Raw genomic sequence first — 24,511 nt, 5'->3', positions numbered from 1 at the left:
CTCGCACAGAGTTACAAACTTTGATTCTCCTCATTCTAGTTAATAAATATTTTTCTAGTATGGCTTCAAAACCGATTAATATCCCCTGGATTATAACCGGTTCTCAGCTGTACTAAAAAATTATAGCATCTATTATATCTTGGTGCTAACCAAACTTATTTAAATGTTATATTTTTCTACATATTTTAATATCCATAGAAAACTGTCTATAAAATATTATGATAAAATGATGAAGGGGGGGGGGGAGGGTGATAGTGTGATAGATTGGCCATGTATATTTCAAAGTTTAAAGTGATGAAGAAAACTTATTCAAGTTGAACAAAGGTAGACACGGACACACACACACACACATACATACACACACACACAATCACGAACAGAAAAGAATTGTTTGAAATTTAACTTTTTGATCACTAGTTTAACTTGGAAATTTGTGATTTCTAGATGCGTAGCAACTCTTAAAGTAACCCTATACTTTAAATTTTCCTATTTTTATGTTTTAAATTTTTTCCTTCTCTTTTTCGATGATTGTTTACATTTATTTAAGGGCCCAATGATGACATCTACCAGGTAGAAAGGGGACATGGACTGTAATGGTTCTCAAAGTCTTGTATAAAAAAACATTCTTTCATTTGTTGGCTCAGAATATTTGGGTACTTTTATCTATCATCATTGGCGATTTACATTATTTTGTCAGCCCATTTATTTGAATGAAATTAAAATAGAAAAATAAAAGAGTGTTTTAATTATCTTTTTCATTCTTTGTTTGTCAAGACTGTGCGAGAACAAGGACATCGTATTATCATCATAGAATTACATACATAACCTTTTTATTCAGATTAAGACAATGGTTACTATTAAACTAATTATTATTATTTAACTATTAATTTATTTTTTATGGAGAGATATGATTGTATGAAGACGACAGAGTTTTACAACAAAAATATAAAAAAGTTTGGACCAACAAATTACAAATTGAAAGAAACATGATAATAAATGAGAAAATATTCAGAAATTATGGCATAAAGTCAAAGCAGTATAACATTAACAGAACAATAATTGTTAAAATGAGCATAATCATGTAAAACCCAAAAATGTAAAAGACTAACATTAATGTATTTTGAGTGGTTAGAAAGTAGAGCAACGTCTTGGCAGCAGTTTGTTTGGCAGGCAGGTAGAATACTCGCGCCAGCAGTCGTCACACGACTGGCAGGCAGGGTCAATATGCTTCCAGCAGTCCAGTCACAGCCGTCACAGCAAAGTAGAAACGCAGCTGTTTTGCAGCTCGTGGTCAGGTTGAATATACTTCCAGATGTCTTATACCTGTCAGGTTGGACACAAACACCAGCAGTTGTTTTCAGGTATAGACCAGAGATACTGTTCCTTAACACAGCAGGCAATTTTGGGAATTGACTTTTTGGTAGGACCAATGAATCTACTAGAAAGACTGCCTGGTTTACTTTGTAATATAACAGAATGAATAGATGGCTGCTGATTTACTTCTCTAAATCTGCTAATTTGACGGACATGCAGGCAAGGCAGACAGGCACAGGTTTATTCTCACCAGCTACACAAATGTTTATTTATATTATTAAATGTTTGTCCAAACAGCTTTTGAATATTTTGTGTTTATATAAGAGGTGAAGTAACTGCTGAGAACATTACTTCCTCTACATAAAGTCTTTGCTATTGTTGGCTCAATTCTACAAAATATATATTCTGGATACAAACTTTATCAAATCTCTCTATCATGAAGAGTATCACTTGGAGCCAGAGACTTTATCAATTGTTTCTAATATGTGAATGTGTGTGTGTTTGAGTGTTTATGACTTTAATGTCTGGATTCAGTCATGTATAGTCGTGTATAAAATCACTTTTATGAGATGTTAAAATGTAACATTACAGAGGAAACATGTCTTTATATTTTGCTGAATAAAGTTTTATTTTAAATATCAACGTTCATGAGGCACATTTGTTCAGTAAACTCCACTGCATGCACTAGCAATATTTTACATGTTTTAAAATCACTTTTTTTCATTTGAGAATTTGTCCCATTCTAAATGTAGATTGTATCCTTTTGTACTCACTGAATTAGTTTTTCCCAAGGATTTGTCCGCCAACTATTTGTTGTGAGGATAGAATATAGAACAAGATTTGTATCAATATTATTCACCGTCGGCGTGTCTTCCTCTGGATGCGAAGAAAACAAATATTTTTCCTGGTTCTGTGCTGTTCTGCTGCTTGATTTGGGGGACAGAATTGTTTGTTTTGATGACATGGGCATGAAATAGCACATGGCACTCACTTAGAATATCTTATTTATGTGTTCTAGTTTTCACTAGTGCTGATTATCGCTGTTATGTCTGAAAGCACAAACATGTTGTAATATTTAATGTCAATATGACTTTTCAATTTAACAAAATATTGCATTGTTTTTTTTTCATGTCTTTAACTTTAGTTCACATTAAGTTATAATTTAGACTATTATTGCATCATTAATGAGATTAAAAAATAAATTTTGTTGAAAATAAACATTTAATATCGCTTGTCATTTACATTTTGTTTAATTTCAATTTTCAACTGTTTGTAATGTAAAATGTAGTATAGACACAGGTTGTTGTTGGTCCCATAGTTGTCGGAATACTACTAGCCGGCTCTAGAATAGAATACCGCAGTCTTGATATAGAATGTAACTGTATGGCTTGGTATATATTCACTGTGTCTGCCTCCTCTCTAACCTCAGTCAATATAATATTTCAGCCTCCCTCTCTCCGTCACACTATATCAATGTCCGTGTGTGTGTGTGTGTGTGTGTGTGTGTGTGTGTGTGTAAGTGTATGTGAAAAGTGAATGTATGCCCGTGAAGAGTGAGGTAAAAATATCCATCAGGGGGAAGGGAGAGAGAGAGTGCTTTTCTGTCTCTTTGAGGACAGCTGATACTCTACTGTTTAAACCGCCCATACTTACTTAGTCAGAGTTCAAAATTTTAACCTAAAATTAAAATTTAAAAAACATTTAACAAAAAATAATAGCTTTTAGAAAAAATATTTATCTTAGTCATACTAAAAATCTAAAGCTAAACAAGAAAAAAATTTTAAGTCCAAATAATTTTTCTGGCCTAAGTAGAGGATCATAGAGCATGCGCAGATAACATTTACTTCTGTGTGTACATAAATATTCAGGCAGATGCTGTCTGCTCAAACAATATCAAACTTTTATTCTATTTCAAACATTGTTAAAATTTTATATATTAGTGTTGGCTTGCATCAAAGATTAGTGACATAGTAGTGTAGCGTGTACGACAGTGTACTGCTGGATTTTATTAGCATAAAATGATGTCAGAAAATGAGGGTGATACACAAACAGTGAATTCTAATCATCGTGACTCCAAACTCTACAGGTAAAATATTGAAATAAATACAAGGATATGCTTTGATAGTGGGGTAAAGGGTGGGTTGCATTCATTATTTCTTAAAATTGCAGGATCCTGGACCTTTTTACAGGCCTGACAACGCTCCCCATTCACCCACCACCCTTTGTCCATGTACCTAACCTTTCCGCGATTTAATGCAACTGAACCGCGTAGTTATGGAAAACCTTTGCACTTTTTACTGTCATCAGGTTGTTATGGTTGACCTTTAAATAAAAATATCACTGTTTTCCAGTATTTTGGTCAACGGGAATCAATACACTTGCCTTTCCATAAATTTTAGTTTTACTACAATTTAGATATCAAAATAGTTATTTATTTTAGTTATTTTACATGTTTTTTAGTATGGCTAAGAATCGGTTCTAATCCAGGCCCAGCTATACTGGAAAACATTATGATATTTTTTTATAATATGTTTTGACATCTGAAGTAAGTTTCAATTCTATCTTATTAATGTATAAAGAACTTCTTGTGTGTTGACGGATTTTTAAATATCAAAAGTTAGACTTACATTTTTCTTTATTTTTACTAAATTATAATTTACTGCTATATTTTCATCCCAAATATTTGTTGTTATTGTATCGCTGCTTATAAACTTAATTATCATTATTGTGTTTAAAGAAATATATCATTTACCTTGTGTTATATGACATGCTATAACAAATATCAAATGCTACACAAAAGTCAAACTGTCAATTATTTTCATTCTATTATTTGGTTAATTAATCTATTATAACTTGGATCTTACATCAGATTATCATGTGATCTAATTAAGTGAAACTTGTAGATGGCTAAAATAACGACCCCTACCCCATCCACCCTCTTTACCGTATCCCTTTCCGTCCTACTGGATAAACAAACTGACCAATAAGTGATGTCTATTTTAGCAACCTAAATTGACGACAATTTTCCTCCTCTCAAATTATCCACGTATATTCTATACCAATTAGTTAAACAAAATTTCCAATAATACTTTATTTTTATGTTTAACTAATGGCTACGCCCCTAAATGCTTGTAAGGGCACTTTTAGGGGTGGGAGGGATCAACACAATATTAACAATTGTGATTTTTCTCAAGGGTGATTTTTTATTGCAGTTATCTTCCTCAAAAACGACAAAAAAATATATCCTCTGTTTAAGAAAAGAAAATATATATCTATTAATATGTAATGTTTTACTACTGAATGACTTACTTATTGTCACTACGGAGAAGCTTCTTTATTAAAAATATCAAAATGAAGGTTCTCATACAAACTAAATCATTTTTATTTGTGTAAAGTTTAATATCATTAAGGAGGTATCATTAAAACAAAACATATACCTATGGTACAATTTCCTATTTATTTATTGTCCCGTTTAATTTTCAAATTTTAAACATTTTTTTGTAAATTAGTGAAACAAGATTTTACCTAATTAAAAAGAATATAATGATAGGAATGGAAAAAAATACACAAGATAAAAACTAGAGAAACATTGGGAGTGTCAGAGAGTAAGAGACATAGATACCAGGGATTCAAAGGGATAAGACAATGGCCGATAAATTGATGTTCAAAACAAATAATAATACCAATCAAAATAAATTAATAGTATAAAACTTTCCCCTCTCTCCCTGCAAAGATACCGACATAGATATTTGTAAATAAGCAATGCTTCCAAACTAATAAAAGTCAGAAAAAAATTCACCAACTGGTAAAGATGTTAAATATGACCCACTAAATTGTTTGCAAAGATATGTTTATACAGAATTCTGGTATTTTATAATTATACAGCTTAGTTTCACAATATTTGTTCTTGTTTTTCTTAACTAGCGGCTGCGCTCTAAGTCTCAAGGGACTTTACTCTGACACAGCTGCTTAGGCCTAGAAATCCGTGCGGATGACAGTTAGTCATATTCAGGGGTTTATGAAGCCGCGTGTCTGATGGTATATAGCTGAAACTAAAAGGCGCATATTCAACTTATATGTAAATAAAACAAAAGATATATGCTCCATTCAGTATGATCTTCAATTATATTTTGTTTCAGAGGGCGTGCTCCGATTGCTTCCATGGATGCCATGGAGGACATGGAGGTCAATAATGGAAGCAATACTGTTCTTGCTCCGGACTGTCAGGTACACAATTCTTGTCTTCAAGGATGGCTCCTATGTGGCATGCAAAGGGATTAGAACTTGTAGTGGGAACCTTGGGACTTAGACGTCCAAGCTTTTTTTATTTTTATTTAGGGGGGGAGTTAAAAATTAAAAATAATTTTTTTTTTTTGGGGGGGGGTGGGTAATCTTTATATCATTAAGGCTAGGACATCCAAGCTTTTATTATTTGAGTGGGGAGTAAAAATTAAAAAATTGGCGGGTGCAATCCATTTTTTTGGGGGGGGGATGCAATCACCTCTTTACATCCCCCCCCCCCTCGGACGTCCCTGATAGATGGTTTTAAAAAAGGGTATAGGTTGTTGACGCTGCCCTTCGCAAGCTCATGATTCTGAATAGAAGCCTGGAATGTTTAATACTAAAACGAATCAATAAGCTTTCAAACAAAATCATTGGAGAGGTTGCGTGATTTGAAACAACATACGGAAATTTGAACTGTAATTTTACAACCATAACTAATTTTATTTCCTATAAGCTATAACAACTGTCCATATTTTCATTCATCTGAAGTCCAAAATATTTTCTAGTTAAAATCATAATTTGTATTTTATAGCAAAAAAAACTTTATTCATATAGACGCAGCCTAAATTTACGAAATACGTTTTTGAATTTGATAGGACAAGTCAATTTCATTATTGTTTATTTAGGTTCTGGGACGTGGAACCCTGCAGGGTCTAAAGTACCGCCATGTTGGAAAATCAGGACTTAAGGTTGTTAATATTAACTTTCACATGCAATACCATGCACAGCGATTCGTCAGGAGGGGTGTAAAACTTTTTGGTGGTGAAAAAATGAGAAGGCAATTCTTTCTAATATCTTGTTTAAAGTGGATTTTGACACCTTCTACAGTTACACACCCCTACATTGTGACTGAAAAGGTGTTTTGTTATTTATCTTTACTGTTCAGAGAAGATTCTGGTTACATCTAATTCCAGCAAACAATTCAGTTTTATTAAATAAAATATTCTATATAAAAAGTAAGGTTTCATATTCCTTTTTACATTTTTACGTTTTTACGCCAAAAAAGAATATATTTTCCTGAAATAAAAATTCAAATGTTGAAAATTGAATTAAACTGTAAAATTGAAAATACCTTTTAAGCAGAAAAAAATTAGAATTTCATTATGCAAGAACAAAGGAGAAAAAAAGCTTTGAATTGAAAAGATAAAAAATGTAATTTTCTTTCATCGCATTTAGTAATGTTAATTTTGCATTTGCTTAAATTTTCTTTCTTTCTATAAGAGCGAAAGCATCAGATTAAACTATTTATTATTTTAATTGTATTCTTATTTTTGTACCAACCATAAAGGATGCTGCGCAAAATGGTACAAAAAAATGACGTCATACTATAAAGTTGTCCAATGAGAGGCCAGTATACATTGTAATTGACCAATGGTAAAATATATACTCGCCTCTCATTGGTTATTTTATCATATGACGTCAATTTTTTTGTACCATTTTGCGCAGCATCCCATAAAGTACCTGTCAAGCCTTTAGAAGGAGAACCCCCCCCCTTAAATTAAAATCAAAGGGGGTGTAAAGTGGTATATTACAGACAAACATAGGGGTGTATGTTTAGTGTTTCGGGGCGTCCACTCACTCACTCAAAATCAAAAAATTACCCTGAAATTTTATTTCACATACCCCTTAAATTTAATGAGGATGAGGCTTTTAAACCTTAACACCACCCACCCTTAGGCTGTAATAGATTGCTGTATATTCTTATCAAGGGGGTTGTAAGGGGTGGAGACCTAGGGAGTTGGATACTCTCCATATCTGCACGCCTATAAACATAATTTCATATATGTATATAGGTATCCAACATTGCTCTGGGAAGCCTAAAAGCTTTTGGTAGCGACGACAAAGATTTGAACGAAGAAATCATCACCCTGGCGTTTGAAAATGGAATTAACTTTTTTGATATCAGTGAACCATTTACAAGTAAAAAAGCAGAGGTAAACTTTTAAAGCTTTTTTTCTAAGCCTTTTCATATATAATGAGAGTTTTTTTTCCAAGAGGTTTGAATCTTTCTTGTTGTATTATGACTAAAGTTTTAAAAAAGTTTAGTTTAATAAAATTATACAAAACAACAATTATCAATATGGCAATTACCCTCCTAGCACCAAAAGAACTGTACAAGGTCTTCCGGGTTATTTGAAGAAAAAAATAAGGCTTAAGCGACAAGGTTGTGCTTCTCAGGGAATATGTAAACTGGTACTAGGGTGGGTTTAATCTTTTTTCTTGGGGGAGACTGGCATCCTTTTCCCGCCGCCCCCCCCCCCATATAAAAATTCTTTAACAAAAACAAATATGCTGGGAAGAGAGAAACAACACTAGACCCAAGGACAAAAATTACCCCATCTAAGTACTACTTTTTTGTATGTTTTTAATATTAAAATATAACTTAAGGCTGAGCTTGGAAGAATTATAAAGAAGAAAGGATGGACTAGAAGACAATTTACTGTCGCAACAAAGATTTATTGGGACAAGTAAGAATTTCATTTCTGTAAGGCTTCCAAACCGATTTATATCCTCTGGATTAGAACCGGTTCTGAGCCATACTGAAAAATCATGTATAGCCTTTTTTAACAGAAAATTCTTAACGAATATTACAGAAAAAAATCATAAGATTAATACCTGTTTTGTTAGCAAGGGCCTTCGTTTTTTTAGTTTTAATCTTATGAATTTTTATTTGATAGCCGCGGAAAGCTGTCTATAACACGATGCGATAAAAAACTAATATATTTTAAGTTAAAAGTACTTTGATGAATAGTGTATGTCTGTTGCTAAAAATCTCTGAACCCTCGTGTCTGGTTAGTTTAAAGCTTCTTGGATTTTCCTATTGATTGTGACAACATTGTGCTGACATGAAGTTTAAATGGTTTATGTCAACTTTATGGCTTTTAAAAGAATTAGTAATTTCTAACAGATCGAAATGTTATTTGTTATAGTCGGATGAATCATAATTTTAGAAAAGCTTAGGAAGAGAAAATTGATGTTTACTTTTCCCCAAAGTACCTTGAGCACTAAGCTATAAAAATTGGAAAGAATTTTAATGAATATAATAGATTTGAAATCTGCATAAAATTTTAAGGATTTTTTTTATAAAATTCGTTTTTTTTATATAATTCATTATTTAAAAGCGCAAATCCAATTTTAGTTAATAAATTTTGACCAATAGGATAGGTGGATTGGAAACTACCTGCGCTCTAATTGGTTGAATGATGTACGTCACTTAAGCTTCTCCAATCAGGGCGCAGATAGTTTTCAATCCACCAATCACAGATGTCAAAATTATTTAACTTAATTTGTATTTGCGCTTATAGATAAAGAATTTTACAAAAAACGAATTTTATAAAAATTCCTTAAAATTTTATGCAGATTTCAAATCTATTATATTCATTAAAATTCTTTCCAATTTTTATAGCTTATTGAGCACTGAACCCTCCCCCCTCCCTCCTTATTTTTAATAAATCGACAATAGTGTTAAGTTTTTTTTTTCCTATTGCTAACTTCTACGGGGGCCCAAATCCTACGGGGCTATCCAATTCCCAATATATCCTAACCTACCTTGACCTAAAGTAATATATTAACAAAAGCAAAATTAACACTACCCTAATTTTCAATTTATTTCACAATTAGTGGGGTGGATTCTTTGCTCGACAAGACGCTGTGAGGGGAAACTGGCTAAAAATACATAAATAAAGATTACTTACTTATCTAGAACTGAGGAGAGAGCCCTGTCTCGGAAGGAAATACTTGAAAGCGTGAAAGATTCATTGGCCAACCTTCAACTTGAATATATTGACCTACTTGTTATACATAAATATGATCCACAATGTCCTATTGAAGGTAAAAATTGGCAGCGTCTATTATGCAGCCTTGTCTATTGAAAAACAAAAAAAATGATGTTTTGGAAAGGCGAAATAAGATTATTTTGGAGAGAGCTCTAAACATTGAACATTTTTCTTGAAAATTCTGAGAAAAATTTTTTTGATTTTACATAGGGGGAGGGGGGTTCAATATTTTATTTTTTTTCGGGGGAGTGGGGGGATTACACGCATTACACACCCGTTTTCTCCCTAAGTCAACTTTCCTCCTTTAGAAAATATTAATTTAATTAATCTTTTAGTTTATAATCTAAAATGTACAAATTGTAACAATATTCTAAATATTTACCCCAATTTCTAAAATTTTTCAAATTAAAGATATTTTTGTATTTCAGAAATTTTACGAGCTGTTGACTTTCTTATTAATTCTGGAAAGGTATGTTAAAGATTTATATGTATGTGTAATATTAATACTTTTCTTTAGTAAAGATAAAAAAAAGTACGCTAATTGTTGAAAAACACAGATGGACAGTTGAAATTTTTATTGTAAATTCTTATATGTTGTTTTGTCCGTCTGTCAGTCGGTCATGCTTTATTGTATAAACTGAATTTTTTAAGGTTTCGTGATTTTTTTCGAGGAGTTTTTGCATAATCTCTCTCTTCTTTATTTGTTATGAGAAATAGACATTTGGTCTATAGCTCCCTTTGTCTGTTTGACCATTCCATGATTTTTTTGTAATTCGCTACTTGAAATTGTCATTCTTGGTATTATAGTGTTGCTACGCTTTATATGTTTACCAAAGTACATTGTTACGTGCTAGGAAAAGGGATATTGCAAAAAAATGAAAGAAAAAAACTTGATTGAGACAAAGTTAATAAATATCTACAATTTATACCTATCATTTAACTAATTAGATTAACAATTTAGATATTAATTTATCATTTTTATTCATCTTATAATTTTTAATTGCTAAATAGCTGTAAAATATTATTTCTCCAGATGCTTTGTCCCTGCATTTAAATAAACCCTGTGAAAAATATTACTATTTCAATATAATTTAATCTTATCAATAATAGTTATTTATCGCATAAAATAATAGACATTAACATGAAAAATTATGTGATTCAAACCAGGCCCGTGCTAACAAAACTGGTTTTAATTTTATGATTTTTATTTTTGTGAGAGAAAAAAATGTCTGTAATACGAAGCTATACATACATGCTTTTTCAATATGGCTTAGAACCGGTTCTAATCCAGCATATATTAATCGGTTTCAAAGCCATACTGAAAAGATATCGTTTATTTCAGATTCTTTACTGGGGCACAGCCAAATGGAGTCCTGTAGAGATATTTGAGTGTATATCTCTGGCCAGAAGCATAAACTGTATTGGTCCTATTTGTGAATATGCAGAATATCATCCATTTCATAGAGAAAAGGTACATTTTGGAATTATTAAAAGCGAAGCTTTTCTATAATCAAGTCCTAAAAATGTAAGTATGTCCATAAACATTATCCTGTAATAAGCAGTTTTTCAACAAATTTACTTACAATTTTGCTTTGACTCTTTTACATTTACATTCTGATTATTCAGTTCTGACATCATACAAGTGTTAATGTCCGCTTGTCCTGCCGTTTTAGAGCTTCGCTTTTATGGATGTTGTCATCCTTGTCTTATTTTACAAAGTAGTTTTACTTCCCTTAGTCTGCCCCTTCATTTACAAAGCCCATATAGAAACTACTATTGAATTCTTTATAAAAGTAATATGATGTATGACTGTCTTTGTGTCCTATACCTTAGGATCTCGCTAACGGCTGGGCTGACATAGTTCACCTTTACAGTGAAGGTTGTTATAGACCATGGAAATGTTGTACGTTCTCTATCTTTATCACTCCCTAAAATTAGTGACTGCTTTTTAAACATTTTCGTAAACATATTAATTTTTAAATAAAAAGCAGGATTTGTAAAATATTTTTTTGAAATTTATATTTCTGCGTTAAAGTTTGTGGAGCATCTGTTTGCAAATATTTAAAGATTTGCACTCCTATTTTATTTTTGCAACATTTCAATTTATAATTTTTATTAAATATAATTTTTCTTAAATTCTGCATTTTTAGTCCAAATGGATATAGCAAAGAAAATGTATTCTTTTTTTCTTTTTATATTTTTATTATAGTGGTTGTACTCTTAGAGGCTATTTAAGACACCCTAGAACGAGGGATTAAGATAAAAATAAAACTAAAGGCGGTATATGGCCTATTTTATTCTAGGTTGAACTATACATGGCTGAGCTGTACAACAAAGTAGGCCTAGGTCTGACAACTTGGACTCTGGTATCTCTAGACCTATTTATTCTAGGTTGAACTATACATGGCTGAGCTGTACAACAAAGTTGACCGAGGTCTGACAACTTGGACTCCAGTATCTCTAGACCTATTTATTCTAGGTTGAACTATACATGGCTGAGCTGTACAACAAAGTAGGCCTAGGCCTGATAACTTGGTCTCCAGTGTCTCTAGGCCTATTTATTCTAGGTTGAACTATACATGGCTGAGCTGTACAACAAAGTAGGCGTAGATCTGATAACTTGGTCTCCAGTGTCTCTAGGCCTATTTATTCTAGGTTGAACTATACATGGCTGAGCTGTACAACAAAGTAGGCCTAGGCCTGATAACTTGGTCACCGGTGTCGCTAGGCCTATTGCTTGGAAATAGGGAAGAACAAATTCAACTGTGTACAAAATTAGCCATAAAGGTAAATGTTTTTATTTTAGCAGCAAAGCAATTCTGTAAGTTTTTTTGTCTGTCTGTGTGTAAGGCTTTAAATAACAACTGTAAATATACAAACAAACATAAAAGGGTGACAACATCCACAAAGCGAAGCTCTAAAATCAGAAGGGAGTACACATAAACATAACTCTTTATGTTTTTTTTTAAATAGGCACACAAAGAAACACATAATTGCAAATAAGATTGTGGATAATAATGGCCAGTTTACAATTTAGGAGTAATTTGATATTTATTACATTTTGCAGAAATGATGGACCACCATCAAAAAAGAATAGAAATAATGCAGATTCATCTTTTCTACTTCTTTGCACAACTTCAATATTTAAATTCAAGTTCAGTACTTTAAAAGCGTGGGCATAATGGATATAAGATATACGTTAATATATTGTCGTCAATTTAACTTGCTTAAATGACCTCATTCAGTAGAAGGGAGAGGGGATGTTGTAAAGGGGGTGGATGTGGGGTATCGCTATTTTAGCCAACTGCGAGCATCACTTTGTTAGAGTACATGAAAATCTGGTGCAACATCCAAGTAATAATATATCGCTTGAAGACGTGCTGAATGATGGGGGTTGCTAGGGCGTTAACTCCTTTAAAATAGGAAAAAAATTGGGAAAACTGCCAAATCCTTCTTTTTTTCTGATTGCAAATTCCTGTGCACGCACATGTTTGAAAATATTAGAACAACCATGTTTGAAAATATTAGAACATCCTTTTGTAGATTAGAATTATAGGTTGAAAAGTTTGGAGACTACTAGTTTGGAACTAACCAATCAGAGTTTAATAAAAATAATCAAAAGCTTTTCGGCCAAATAAAATAAAATAACATGGTTATAAAACTTTGGGTACCAGTGTAATTTACAGTTCAATGTCCCCAATTTTACATCACAAAATTTTTAAAGAGAATAAAAATTATAGCTCGGTTGCTAAGCCGCCAAAAACATCAACATTGATATCGACTTTAAAATGTACTTTTTTTCAATTAGTTTGAAATATTTTTGAGCCAATGAGTTAATGATTAATGGCAGTTTCAAGGAAACACTTTGCAACCGTTTTTCACAAGATGCAAATTTTACTAGAAATTATTGATTATTGACATATTTCATCCATTATAAATAAAGGATATTTTTTGCAGTGCATCATCTTTTTTTAGCAATGCAATTTTTATGCCAACAAGGTATATCCGTCCGTTAGTCTGACTATTTGTCCGTTTTTAACGCTAAACAGAGGAGGATACGATATATTGGGCTGTTGGGACAATTTTAGTTAGTTTCTTAGCAAATCAATGAGCATCTACTCTATAACTCAGTTAATCTGTCTGTCTGTCTGTAACACTATGAAGGAGATTAGGAATGTTGTTATCCTTGTTTTGACTATTAAATTCATTCAAATTAATAAATGTTTTAATTTTGACATGTCCCAGATTTGGAACGGATTAAAGTACAAAAACTATTGAATTCGAAGTTTAAAATATTGAATTTATCAGGTATCTAAAGGGATATGATAATGACAGATAATTTGACATAAATCCCACATGATGATACATAAAATTATCCCTTCTGCAGATTACAATTATTGGTTGAAACGTTTGAATACTCAACTTTAAAAAAAAAACCAAAAACAATTCAATAAAAGTCCCTAAAGTTGTCAAACCAACAAATAAGAACACGTTTTTATAAAACTTTGGGGATCAATGTAATGAACAGTCCAAAATCCCCGTCCTCCCTGGAATTTATAAAATGAAAGTTGATGACACTAAAGTAAGACCACGAGATACTATAGAGGGACGTTTACAATTTCTAGAAGAAGATGCAGGGATGTTAAGGGATAAGAAAGAAGACGATTATTTGATGTACATCCCCATGATGATGAACAAAATTAACCCTTAACAAAAATATTGGTTTAAAAGTTTGTGCATTGCTAGTTTAAAGCATCCAATCTACAAAAGTATAAAAGTTTCTAAGCCAACGAATTTGAGAGATTGTTTATAAACCTATTATGTACCTGTGTAATTTACAGCGAATTGTCCCCTTCCTCTCTGTTTTATATAAGAAGCCAAGAGTTCGGGAACTATAGTATAAATCAATGATTAGGTCTCTATTCTTAATTCTCTGTGTACAAAATACATGTGTCTCAAAATGAGGGCTCGGCAGACGGGCACTAGTCGCGACTGAGCCTCAATTTTAAACCCGTTTGATTGATTTGAAATTTTAAAAAAGAGGGATTGTCATATTTAGTAAAGATATAGACTTCCAACAATTTTTTAAGATTTGAAAATTTTTATTTTTCTGAGGCTTACAGGCGGCTGAGGCACGATTGCCCAGCCTGATCAAAATGTATTTGTGATCAGCTGAAATAAATTTCCTATTCGAGCCCTAGTTTCCTAAAGTGTACAGCAGATAACCCAATTATTGCAGACCCTATTTTCAGCGACTCCGGTCAAATGGAAAAGCGATTTAATGTATAAACGATTATACATTCAAAAGTTTTAATTTTTCAAATTTTGATTTTTTTTGAAGTTTGAAGCTTTTTTAGCTAGTAGCAAATATTGAGATAGGACGCGGAAGCTACGCACACTTTCGGAAACTAAATTCAGTTCATCGTATTTGTTGTATGATTAGGTGTACTAAAGCTTCCACCAAAATAAATAATTTTAGCCACACGGGAGCTCTAATTTGGCAACTTAGGTCAACTTGAAATTTTCGAAAATTTAAGTATTTTTTCTGTCAAAACATGGTTATAAGATGAAATCAAGGGAAAGTTGGACCAGCAGATCATTACTATGTCTAAACATTTTTGTTTAAAATGTTAAACATATAAAATTGTGTTTTCACAATTTTATATCTAATGCCTTTCGAATCTATCAACTAAATTTTAAGAATAGGTCAATTATGTTTCTGATAACAAATCTTAATAAAACTTGGTGAAAATATTTTGAATGTAAAATATATTTATCTCGGAAACTTTCAGCCTTCTATCTTGAATAGGAATTAAGAAAAACACAAAAACTTGAAAATCTAGGAATCGATCTAGCACCCCAAGTAACAGACAGATGGACAAAACAATGTATAGATTAGATGGGCATATGTAATAGGAATCTTCACTTAAAATTTCAGCTGTCTATCTTAAATAGGTGACGAGAAAATCACGTTTCCCCCATAGCGTTACGGACGGACGGACCGACGGACAAAGTGAATTATAGAGTAGCTTCGCTATTAAAAAAGCACATTTATCATTTTCTAATTAATTCGTTTATTAGTTACAGTTTATACTTTTGTCAGTAATATCGAAGGAGCATTGTTTGTATTAATGCGGAAATGATAATACAACGAATTATTATCATGATGCTATCAAATCATTTAATGAAAGGGAAACTCTGAATTTGATAAGATTTGTTTTTTTTTAGATTATGGGTTCCTTTATATGTATTGTATATTTAAGTAAGAAAGAAAATTAATGTGAGTGAGGCTATCCCCTGAAAAATATTTAAGTTTATCTTATAACTATTCCTACACATTGCAATAGAAATTTTAGCATTTGGATTACAGGATGCTCTAATTGGAGGATTCAGGAAATATTTTTTATAATCTCAGAAACATTGATAAACAACCTTAAACATTGAAAAAACATTCGAATTCAAAACATTGAGAGAAAATATTCCTCGAATGAAAACGTCCAATGCTGTTTACTATAATCTTTTAGTGCTCCGTTTAAAACTTTTAACGATTCATATTGATAATAAGAAAGAAACAAGGAAAAATTGTACTTATCTTTAAGATGTTGACTTGACTTTTGTATTTAGGACTTACTTTTTGTCACTTGTCTGTACATTTAATCAGGGGCGTCCAAGCTTTTTATTTTGGGGGGGGGTAAAAATTTTTTTTTGGGGGGGGTAATTCGTATTTGGGGGGGTAAAATGGCGCGCGAAGCGCGCCGCAAATTTGTTTTACCCCCCCCAAAAAAAAAATTTTACCCCGGGGGTAAAATTTGCTTGGGGGGGGGGTAATTACCCCCCCTGAAATCTGTTGGCAGGGGTAAATTTAGTTTACCCTCCCCAAAATAAACCCCCGGGGTAAATTTTTTGGGGGGGGTAATTTAAATTTTATTAAATATATAGTATTAAAAATGCGCGCGAAGCGCGCAAAAATTTTTTTTATTAGAGATTTTTTATTTTGGGGGGGGTATTTGCCCCTTCAAAACTGTTTGGGGGGGGGTAATCGCCCCATTAACCCCCCCCCCTTGGACGCCTATGCATTTAATGGATATATTGTTACATGGATCTTACACCAGATTTTCATGTTCTCTAATAAAGTAAAACTTGCAGCGGGCTAGAATTACCACTCCTACCTTAAACCCCCTTATCCCATCCCCTCCCCCTCATATAAAATGTCATATAAATTTACTTTTTTAACTCCGTTTATAAATGACAGATATAACAATTTTAATAAAATAAGATAAATAACAAGAATTTTAAGAGGGGCTGTGAGCTGATTTTTTTTGAGGATACACAATACATTGTATATATAATTTATATCACAAATTATCTTCATGATAGATATTTGTATTTTTCTTTCTTTTTTTGTACTTTTTTCGATGAGGGAGAGGACAATGCCTGATAAATTACCTCATGTTTTAAGGGCTATGAAATGGAAAATAAAATTTAACATATTAAATGAAAGAAATATTTCTTTTTGTCATATTTCCCTAGCCCTAACAATGTGAGACCTCACCTCATTTGAAGTACATAATTTTAAATTGTCTTTCAATATCAAAATCAAACAAATAAGGAAAATTAATGATTCTGTTTCATTCGGGTGCGCACAGAGAAACTTTCATGTCCAGAGAGGGCGAGGACTCCCACCTTAGCTTTGCTGCGGACGTACTCCCTTTTGGGGATTGAGATAGATAGAGATTTTTTGTATAGAAATCGATATTTTAAATTTAAATCAACTGAACTTGAATTTAATGTCCTGGCACTATTAATATTTACAGAGTTACAACGCTTTCAAAATGATCCTATTTCTATTTATGAAAAAAGTTAGAATGATTTTAATACCTTGGATATGGATAGTCTTTAAATACGGGATATACCACGGATCTTATTTTAGTGTATCTATGAGCCAAACCTTGATAATGATGTACATGGTTATATGGGCAAACGTCCATCAGACAACCAACCCTTTGATCGCACGACCATTGTCTGTAAGTCCTGAATGTACATGGTAATGAGTTGCGCCTGTTTTGGGCCAATACAATCTCCATACTAAGTTTTAAGCCGAGTTTCGAACATATCACCTTCCCGACAACGGGTGCATTCGCTACGTGTCAAGCCATAGTCTAGAATTAACGATTTTAATAAACGCAAGCTTTTAATATAATAAAACTTTTGTTGTAGAGTGGGAAGTATAAGTCTGGAGGTGATGGAGTGAACGGATACCAGGAGGGAATGAACCAGGCTTCTCATGTTGTCAAACAACTTGACATGGTAATTCATAAATTTTATTCATAGTAGAAATGCAAAAAATACACTGATTTTCTAAACCGACGCTCCATAGAAATCAAATTAATAGTTTTTTGTCACTCATCTGAGTGTCCTAAAGTCTAACTATAAAGATTTTTCTCTCTAAAAATTCCAATAAATTTTCTACTCTATTCCAGGTTGCTGAAAGGCTTGGGTGTACCCTCTGCCAGCTCTTACTTGCCTGGAGCCTGAGAAACAACACCAGCCAGATACTGGTGCTGAGCGCCAACAGCCAGGAGCAGCTGGCCAACCAGCTGGCCTCCCTGCAGACCATCCACAGGCTGAAGAACCAGGTGATGGACGAGCTGGACAGAATACTGGGCAACAAGCCGGTCAGACAGCCCATGGTTTCAACCTTGCAACAAAGATGGACGGCCACGGGAGCCATTTTACCACAATAAATCAATTTAAAAGGTCGCAGAAGCCGCGCATAAGACACCAATCCAAACCTATTTTGGTTCTTAAAAATTTTACGAGAAGGATGAACTGCCATTTAGAAATAGGTTTAGAAACATCCAGCTGAAAGTTTTATATTTCCTGCACCCAACAGAGATGGGTTTTCATAAAGTTATTGATTGATTTAAACGCAGACAGCAGAAAGAAAGAAAGCCCTCAGGTGGCTTATACGTGGCTTCCGGGCCCTGATTTTAAATACTAAATGTTCCGCAGACAAATTATGTACAAAGCCCGCTTTTAATAATATAAATCCACCAAGATTTACATTTTAAAAAATGCAATGAACTAATGTTATATATATTATGCAAGTAATGCATTAAATGTTTGAGTTATTTTAAATTTTATTTACTGTTATTTGTTTTTATGCAAGAATCAGAGCTATGTAAATGTTATTTTATAAAATGTATGTTGAAAAGAAAGATGCATCAAAAAGTTAAATTTGTGTACAAACAGCAAACATTAAAGTACTAAAATCAAATAACCTTAACCCTCTTTCCCCACCCCCTTTTTTCCTCAATTTTGAATTTATTGTAAGACCTATACATCTAAATTAGATAGGTATACATGCTGTTGATTGAATCTATATTAGAAACAAACCAGCCGAAAAGCAATATATAAAGCGATATATTATTACTTGGAGGTTGCACCAGATTTTCATGTACTCTGATAAAGTGATGATCCTAGCTGGCTAAAATAACGATACCCCTCATCCACCCCATTTTCCCCATCCCCTTCCTTCCTGATAGATGAACGGAATTATCAACTAAGTGAGGTCATTTCAGCAAGTTGAATTGACGAAAATTTTCCCCTGTCAATATATGCACGTATAATTATATCCTATACCCATTGAAAGTAAAGCAATACATAATAATGCAACGTAACTAATTTTTATGTAATACCCCCCCCCCCTCCCCGAAGTTTTACAAAGCACTAGCGATCTCTGAGCACGCGCCTGTGTGAAACAGGTATACATATTTACATTTGGTCTTGATAACATTTTTTTGGAGTGAAATTCTGAATAAGTTTAATGTTTTACTTAGCTCTCGAATTGATCTATCACAATTTTTATTTTAAAAAAAATCAAAATAAACCAAAATATATCTTTAAAAACAAGAAAAGGATGAAATTTATATTTAACTCTTAAATCTAAAAGCTTAAAAAATATATTGGGATATAAAATGGTTGAATAAATGCCTGCACAAAAAAACTGCCTGTGTTTTATGCATGTTTTATTTCTTGCAAGAATTGAAAACTGTTTTATAAAATATTTTTTTTATTCTAAATATGTAATTCAGCACAAACAATCGTATTGCCTGAATAAGCAATCGATATATCATCACTTGGATGTTGCACCAAATTTTGATGTACTCTGGTTCAACTGGGGAAAATCGCATGACATCGGTTGTGCAAAAAGTACCTCATAAAATAAAATAAAATCATTAGCCACATCAGCAATATTTTTAAAGACACTTGACTTTGTTAGTTAAACTTTAAATAGGGGCGGACGCATTAGTAGTAAGTACTTCATAGGCGAAGCTGCCAGTAATCTAACAATGAACAGCCGTGCTATTTTTTTGACAAGATGCTGCGTTTGCTGCAAAAAGTGCTGACATGATCGAGCCTTTTAAATAAGTATTAAAATGAGCAAGAATTAAAATAAATATTTTATTAAATGCATAAAAATACAGTTAAAAAGGTCATTGAATCATCATTAAAGACTAATATACATTATACACATTATAAGAACATGATTTTTTTATTTAAACAAGTTTTTTGTAACATATATTTGTTAAATTGATTATGAACATTAAGTTTACTTATACTTGGATGGGTTAATAGGAGATAAATTAGTCTTTCCCAAATTTTCATAAAAACAAGGATGACAACATCCATAAAAGCGAAGCACTGAAACGGTAGGACAAACGGATATTAACACTTACATAGTGTCAGAACTGAATAATCAGAATAGAAATGTATAAGATACGAAGCAAAATTGTAAGTAAATTTGTTGAAAAACTGCTTGATACAGGATAATGTTTATGGAAATACTTACATTTTTCGGACTTAATTATAGAGTTGCTTTGCTTATAACATTATTCTTTTTGTTCCAGGAATCAACATACTAAAAATCAGATCAATCGGATGATTAGATCACATAAAAATTTGTTGTTAAAAAAGTAAAAATATCAACAGGTTTAAAATAGACTTACGGACATTCTAGTAATGGTTATAAAGTTGCTACGCTTTCCAAATCGTACCTAACTACTAAAGGAATCACCATGCAAAGTTTAAAATCGATAGGACAATTCTAACATGCCTAAATTAACAAAAAAAGCTATCAGTCTGTGACGGACGGACCGACCCTAATTATAGAAAAGCCCCGCTTTTAATAAAATTAATTTGTTTCATTTTACAGAAATGTGGGAGGCTTTGGGTGATAATTATATGCTATGCAAAGATGCAGGTTTGGGGTAGGATAGATTTTATTTCCATTGACCATTCCCTGATCCCTGCCTTTCAGTTTCTCTTTCTGATTTCAAAAATATATTTTAGTATAATTATTTATCGCATCGTATTATAGACAGCTTTCCGCGGATATTTAAACGAATAGGTCTCTAACAAAACTGGTTTAAATTTTATTATTTTTATTTTATATTCGTAGGAAATTGTCTGTAATACGATGCTATAAATGAATTTTCAGTATGGCTGAGAACCGGTTTAAATCAATTGGTTTTAAAGACATATAGAAATAATTGTTACAACATTGTACATTTGAAATATTTATATATACAAATATATTTATGCTATGCCCTAATATTTTTGTTAGTTGATTTTTTAGTAGCGAAGCTATTCTGAAAGATTTTTTTTCGGTAAGTCAGTCGGATTAACAAATGTATACTTTTGCACGATAGACAAATGCATTTGTGCGTTTTTCGCTGTCCTATAATCAAGGATTAAAGAAGAATAGTTATTTATCGCATCTTTCCTTAGGTCCCTCGAGGCTATTAAAACTGGTTTTAATTTTTCATTTCAATATTCGTTACAAAATTTCGATAATACGATGCAGTAATAAGTTTCTTTAAAACAATATGATTACGATGCTTTTACCACGGTCAGAAACAGATTTTTACCAGTGTAAACGATTCGGATTCAGAGTTAAGATCTAAAGACTATACATATAATAATGACAGCATCCAGCCACGTGACCTACCTCCCTCAAATCTACAATATATTGTTAATGATTACCAAGAAAATAAATCAAAGCAATGGGCTCTTACTATTAATGTCACGTGCATTGCATAGCAGCAGTAGTTGACACTAATAACATCTCTAGTTTGATGCAGGTCCAGGATCAAATTGGATTGGACACATGTCCGACACAAGCCGGTGATTGTGTTTATAGATATCAAAGGCTTACCTAAAAAGCAGAACTGAACTCAGGTAGCAATTTGAAAAATCTTTAGGGACATATTGACATTCTATCTATTGAACTCTTAAAAAAAGGTAACATAATCTTGTATTTTTCCACTTCTGTATGGAATTTTTATTTCAAGTTGAAAAGCAATTCTAAAATTAACCCATTTAGTTCAGTCCGTTGAAATGATTTGAAGTTTTTGAATATAATATTTGAAAGGTTGCAAATATAGTTTTTATTATTAAAAATTTGTTATTTCTTATTAGATAAACAAATCAAACTATGTTTTAGTAAATTTTAGGATACGAGTTTATTTTAACCATTCAACCATTTTAAAAGAAATAAGAAACTGCTTAGATTCTATTTAGGACTCATAAAATGTACTTAAATGAGTTTAAAAGTATTAAAAACGTATGATTGTATTATGATATAATAAATAGGTGCCTCATTAAAAAATGGTTGCCCAACCATAGATTTTATGAAATAAAACGTAGTTATAAAGCCCTCCTAAATTAATGTTGATATGCATTGGTTGGGTAAGTTGTTTGGTTGGTTGGGAACTTCAACTAGGTGACCAAATTTGCGATACAGTTTCTCTACAGTTGAGATGCGCTATACTAACTTGCAGTATTGTGAACGCCAAATCTTCACACTTTTCACCGCTAATTTGACAACAAGTTGGGGTACCCACTGACCCCTCCGGGACTTTTGGGCGCGTCACTGCCGAGTTTGGCCGGCCTACCCCTATGGTGAAATTGCGTACGAGCAATGTCGAAATCGCTAAACTATTTGGTCATATAGTAATGGTAGTTAGATCTCTCCTTTTCATACAGGTTTATGTTTAATCTAAACGCAGCAATCCGGGCATAGTTTCTTGATAAATTTTATGTGTTTTTTAAAGTACGGATTTTAAGCTAGTTTGTTGTAGTGCCATCATTAACTGGGAGGAGGTACTTTTAATTACACTAGACCCCAAAGTTTTGTATTAACGTTTTCTTATTCATTGGCTGAACAACTTCTGGGACTTTAATTGAATTTCGATTGCTTATTTCATTAAGTTGAGTGTCCAAACGTTTCAACAATTGATTGTAAGCTACAGAAATGGTTATAATTTGTAAATAAAACAAGGATGACAACATCAATAAAAGCGAGTCTAAAAAACACATTAAGACAAAAGAAAAACGATTATTTACACTTAAAGAGTGTAACACAGAATAATTAGAATATAAATTTATAGGTCTAAACAAAATTGTATATAAATTTGTTGCAAAATTGTTTAAATTCAGGATACTGCTTAAGGATATATATACATTTTAGGGCTTGATTATCAATTATAGCGAAGCTTCGTATTTAATATTGTACCTTTTTGTCCTAGGAATCAGCTAAAAAATCAGACGAATAGGATATTTATATCAAACAAAAAATGTTGTAAAAAAGTTTTTAAAAATCAGCATGTTTTAAATGAACATACGGACATTTTGGAAACAATTATAGTACTTTCTAAATCGTACATATCTTTTACAGGAATCATCGTGCAAAATTTGACATCGATAAGGACATGCCTAAATTGTCGTTAAGAGCTCTTTGTGACGGAGCTACTCTAATCATAGAAAAACTTCGTTTTTAGAAATAAAGTTTAATGTCTAAAGGTCGTTAATAGTATAAATCACACTGAACTAGATGTTTAAACACAATAAGTAAATATTAAAAAACAAGGATGACAACATCCATAAAAGCGAAGCACTGAAACTGTAGGACAAACGGGCATTAACACTTATATAGTGTCAGAACTGAATAATCAGAATATAAATGTATAAGAGTTGAAGCAAAATTGTAAGTGTAAATTTGTTGAAAAACTGCTTGATACAGGATAATGTTCATGGACATACTTACATTTTTAGGACTTGATTATAGAGTTGCTTTGCTTGAAACATTATACTTTGTTGTCCCAGGAATAAACATACCAAAAATCAGATCAATCGAATTATTAGATCACAAAAAAAAATGTTGTTAAAAAAGTAAAAATATCAACAGGTTTAAAATGGACGTACGGACATTCTTGTAATGATTATAGAGTTGCTACGCTTTCTAAATCGTACCTAGCTACTAAAGGAATCACCATGCAAAGTTTGAAATCGATAGGACAATTCTAACATGCCTAAATTAACTAAAAAAGCTATCCGTTTGTGACGGACGTACGGACGGACGGACGTACGGACCGACCCTAATTATAGAAAAGCTTTGCTTTTAAAAATTATGATAAAAAGACAATTTAAAAGCTTTAGTGGAATTTTTCATTGTATAATTTGAACTTTTAAATTTTAGTACACATAAGAATATCAAAAGTATATTAATATCTTTATTTAGCATGCTGATTTTCATGATTCCTAAGTTTTAAAATTCTTATATTTTTAAAATCACAAGATGAAAAAAAGAGGTAAAACATCCTACCAGTTTTTTTTGTAAGGCCAATTACAATATGTTGAAAGGGGTGATTTGTGATCTAACTAAAAATTATAGAATGGAAATGTAAATTCTAAAACAACATAAACAAAATGAGATCAAAATTTTTCACTAAAATTAGAATCCAAAGAAATTGGCTTTTTTCACATTCAAGAATGTTGATTTTTACCTCATATGAATTGAAAATGAATTGTTAGAATTGATATATCCACAGCAGTGCATATTACTATTTATGAAAAGGAATTTTAATACGGATTTTTTTTCTCGATACGAACGATAGGTGGTTAATAAAATTATCAAAAATATCCAACCTTCTACTATGATCTATGATCTAAATATGTTTGGAGCACAAAATTAAAATTTTGCCTTAGATATGTAAGGACGATTTGATACACATATATTTATTTATTTAAAGAGTAGTACACATGTGGACATACATATATAGATTATTATAACAGAC

General features: G+C 32.1%; 1 protein-coding gene across 1 annotated transcript; it reads left to right on the top strand.

Annotated features, from left to right (window-relative positions):
• Positions 1 to 3,185: 3,185 nt before the first annotated feature.
• Positions 3,186 to 18,273, top strand: Hk (potassium voltage-gated channel subfamily A regulatory beta subunit hyperkinetic). The gene is made up of 11 exons (XM_080156670.1): positions 3,186 to 3,400; positions 5,454 to 5,541; positions 6,225 to 6,287; positions 7,392 to 7,532; positions 7,987 to 8,066; positions 9,302 to 9,429; positions 9,803 to 9,843; positions 10,717 to 10,845; positions 12,030 to 12,161; positions 17,592 to 17,681; positions 17,855 to 18,273. Exons 1-11 carry the CDS (start codon positions 3,333 to 3,335, stop codon positions 18,116 to 18,118), a joined length of 1,224 nt encoding a protein of 407 aa, XP_080012796.1. The 5' UTR covers positions 3,186 to 3,332; the 3' UTR covers positions 18,119 to 18,273.
• Positions 18,274 to 24,511: the final 6,238 nt, after the last annotated feature.

Source organism: Acartia tonsa, chromosome 4, assembly GCF_053477335.1.
Source record: "Acartia tonsa isolate MP-2025a chromosome 4, ASM5347733v1, whole genome shotgun sequence".
NCBI classification, from domain to species: domain Eukaryota; kingdom Metazoa; phylum Arthropoda; class Copepoda; order Calanoida; family Acartiidae; genus Acartia; species Acartia tonsa.
The sequence above is the reverse complement of the archived record's forward strand: the minus strand, read 5'-3'. Positions and strand labels throughout refer to the sequence as shown.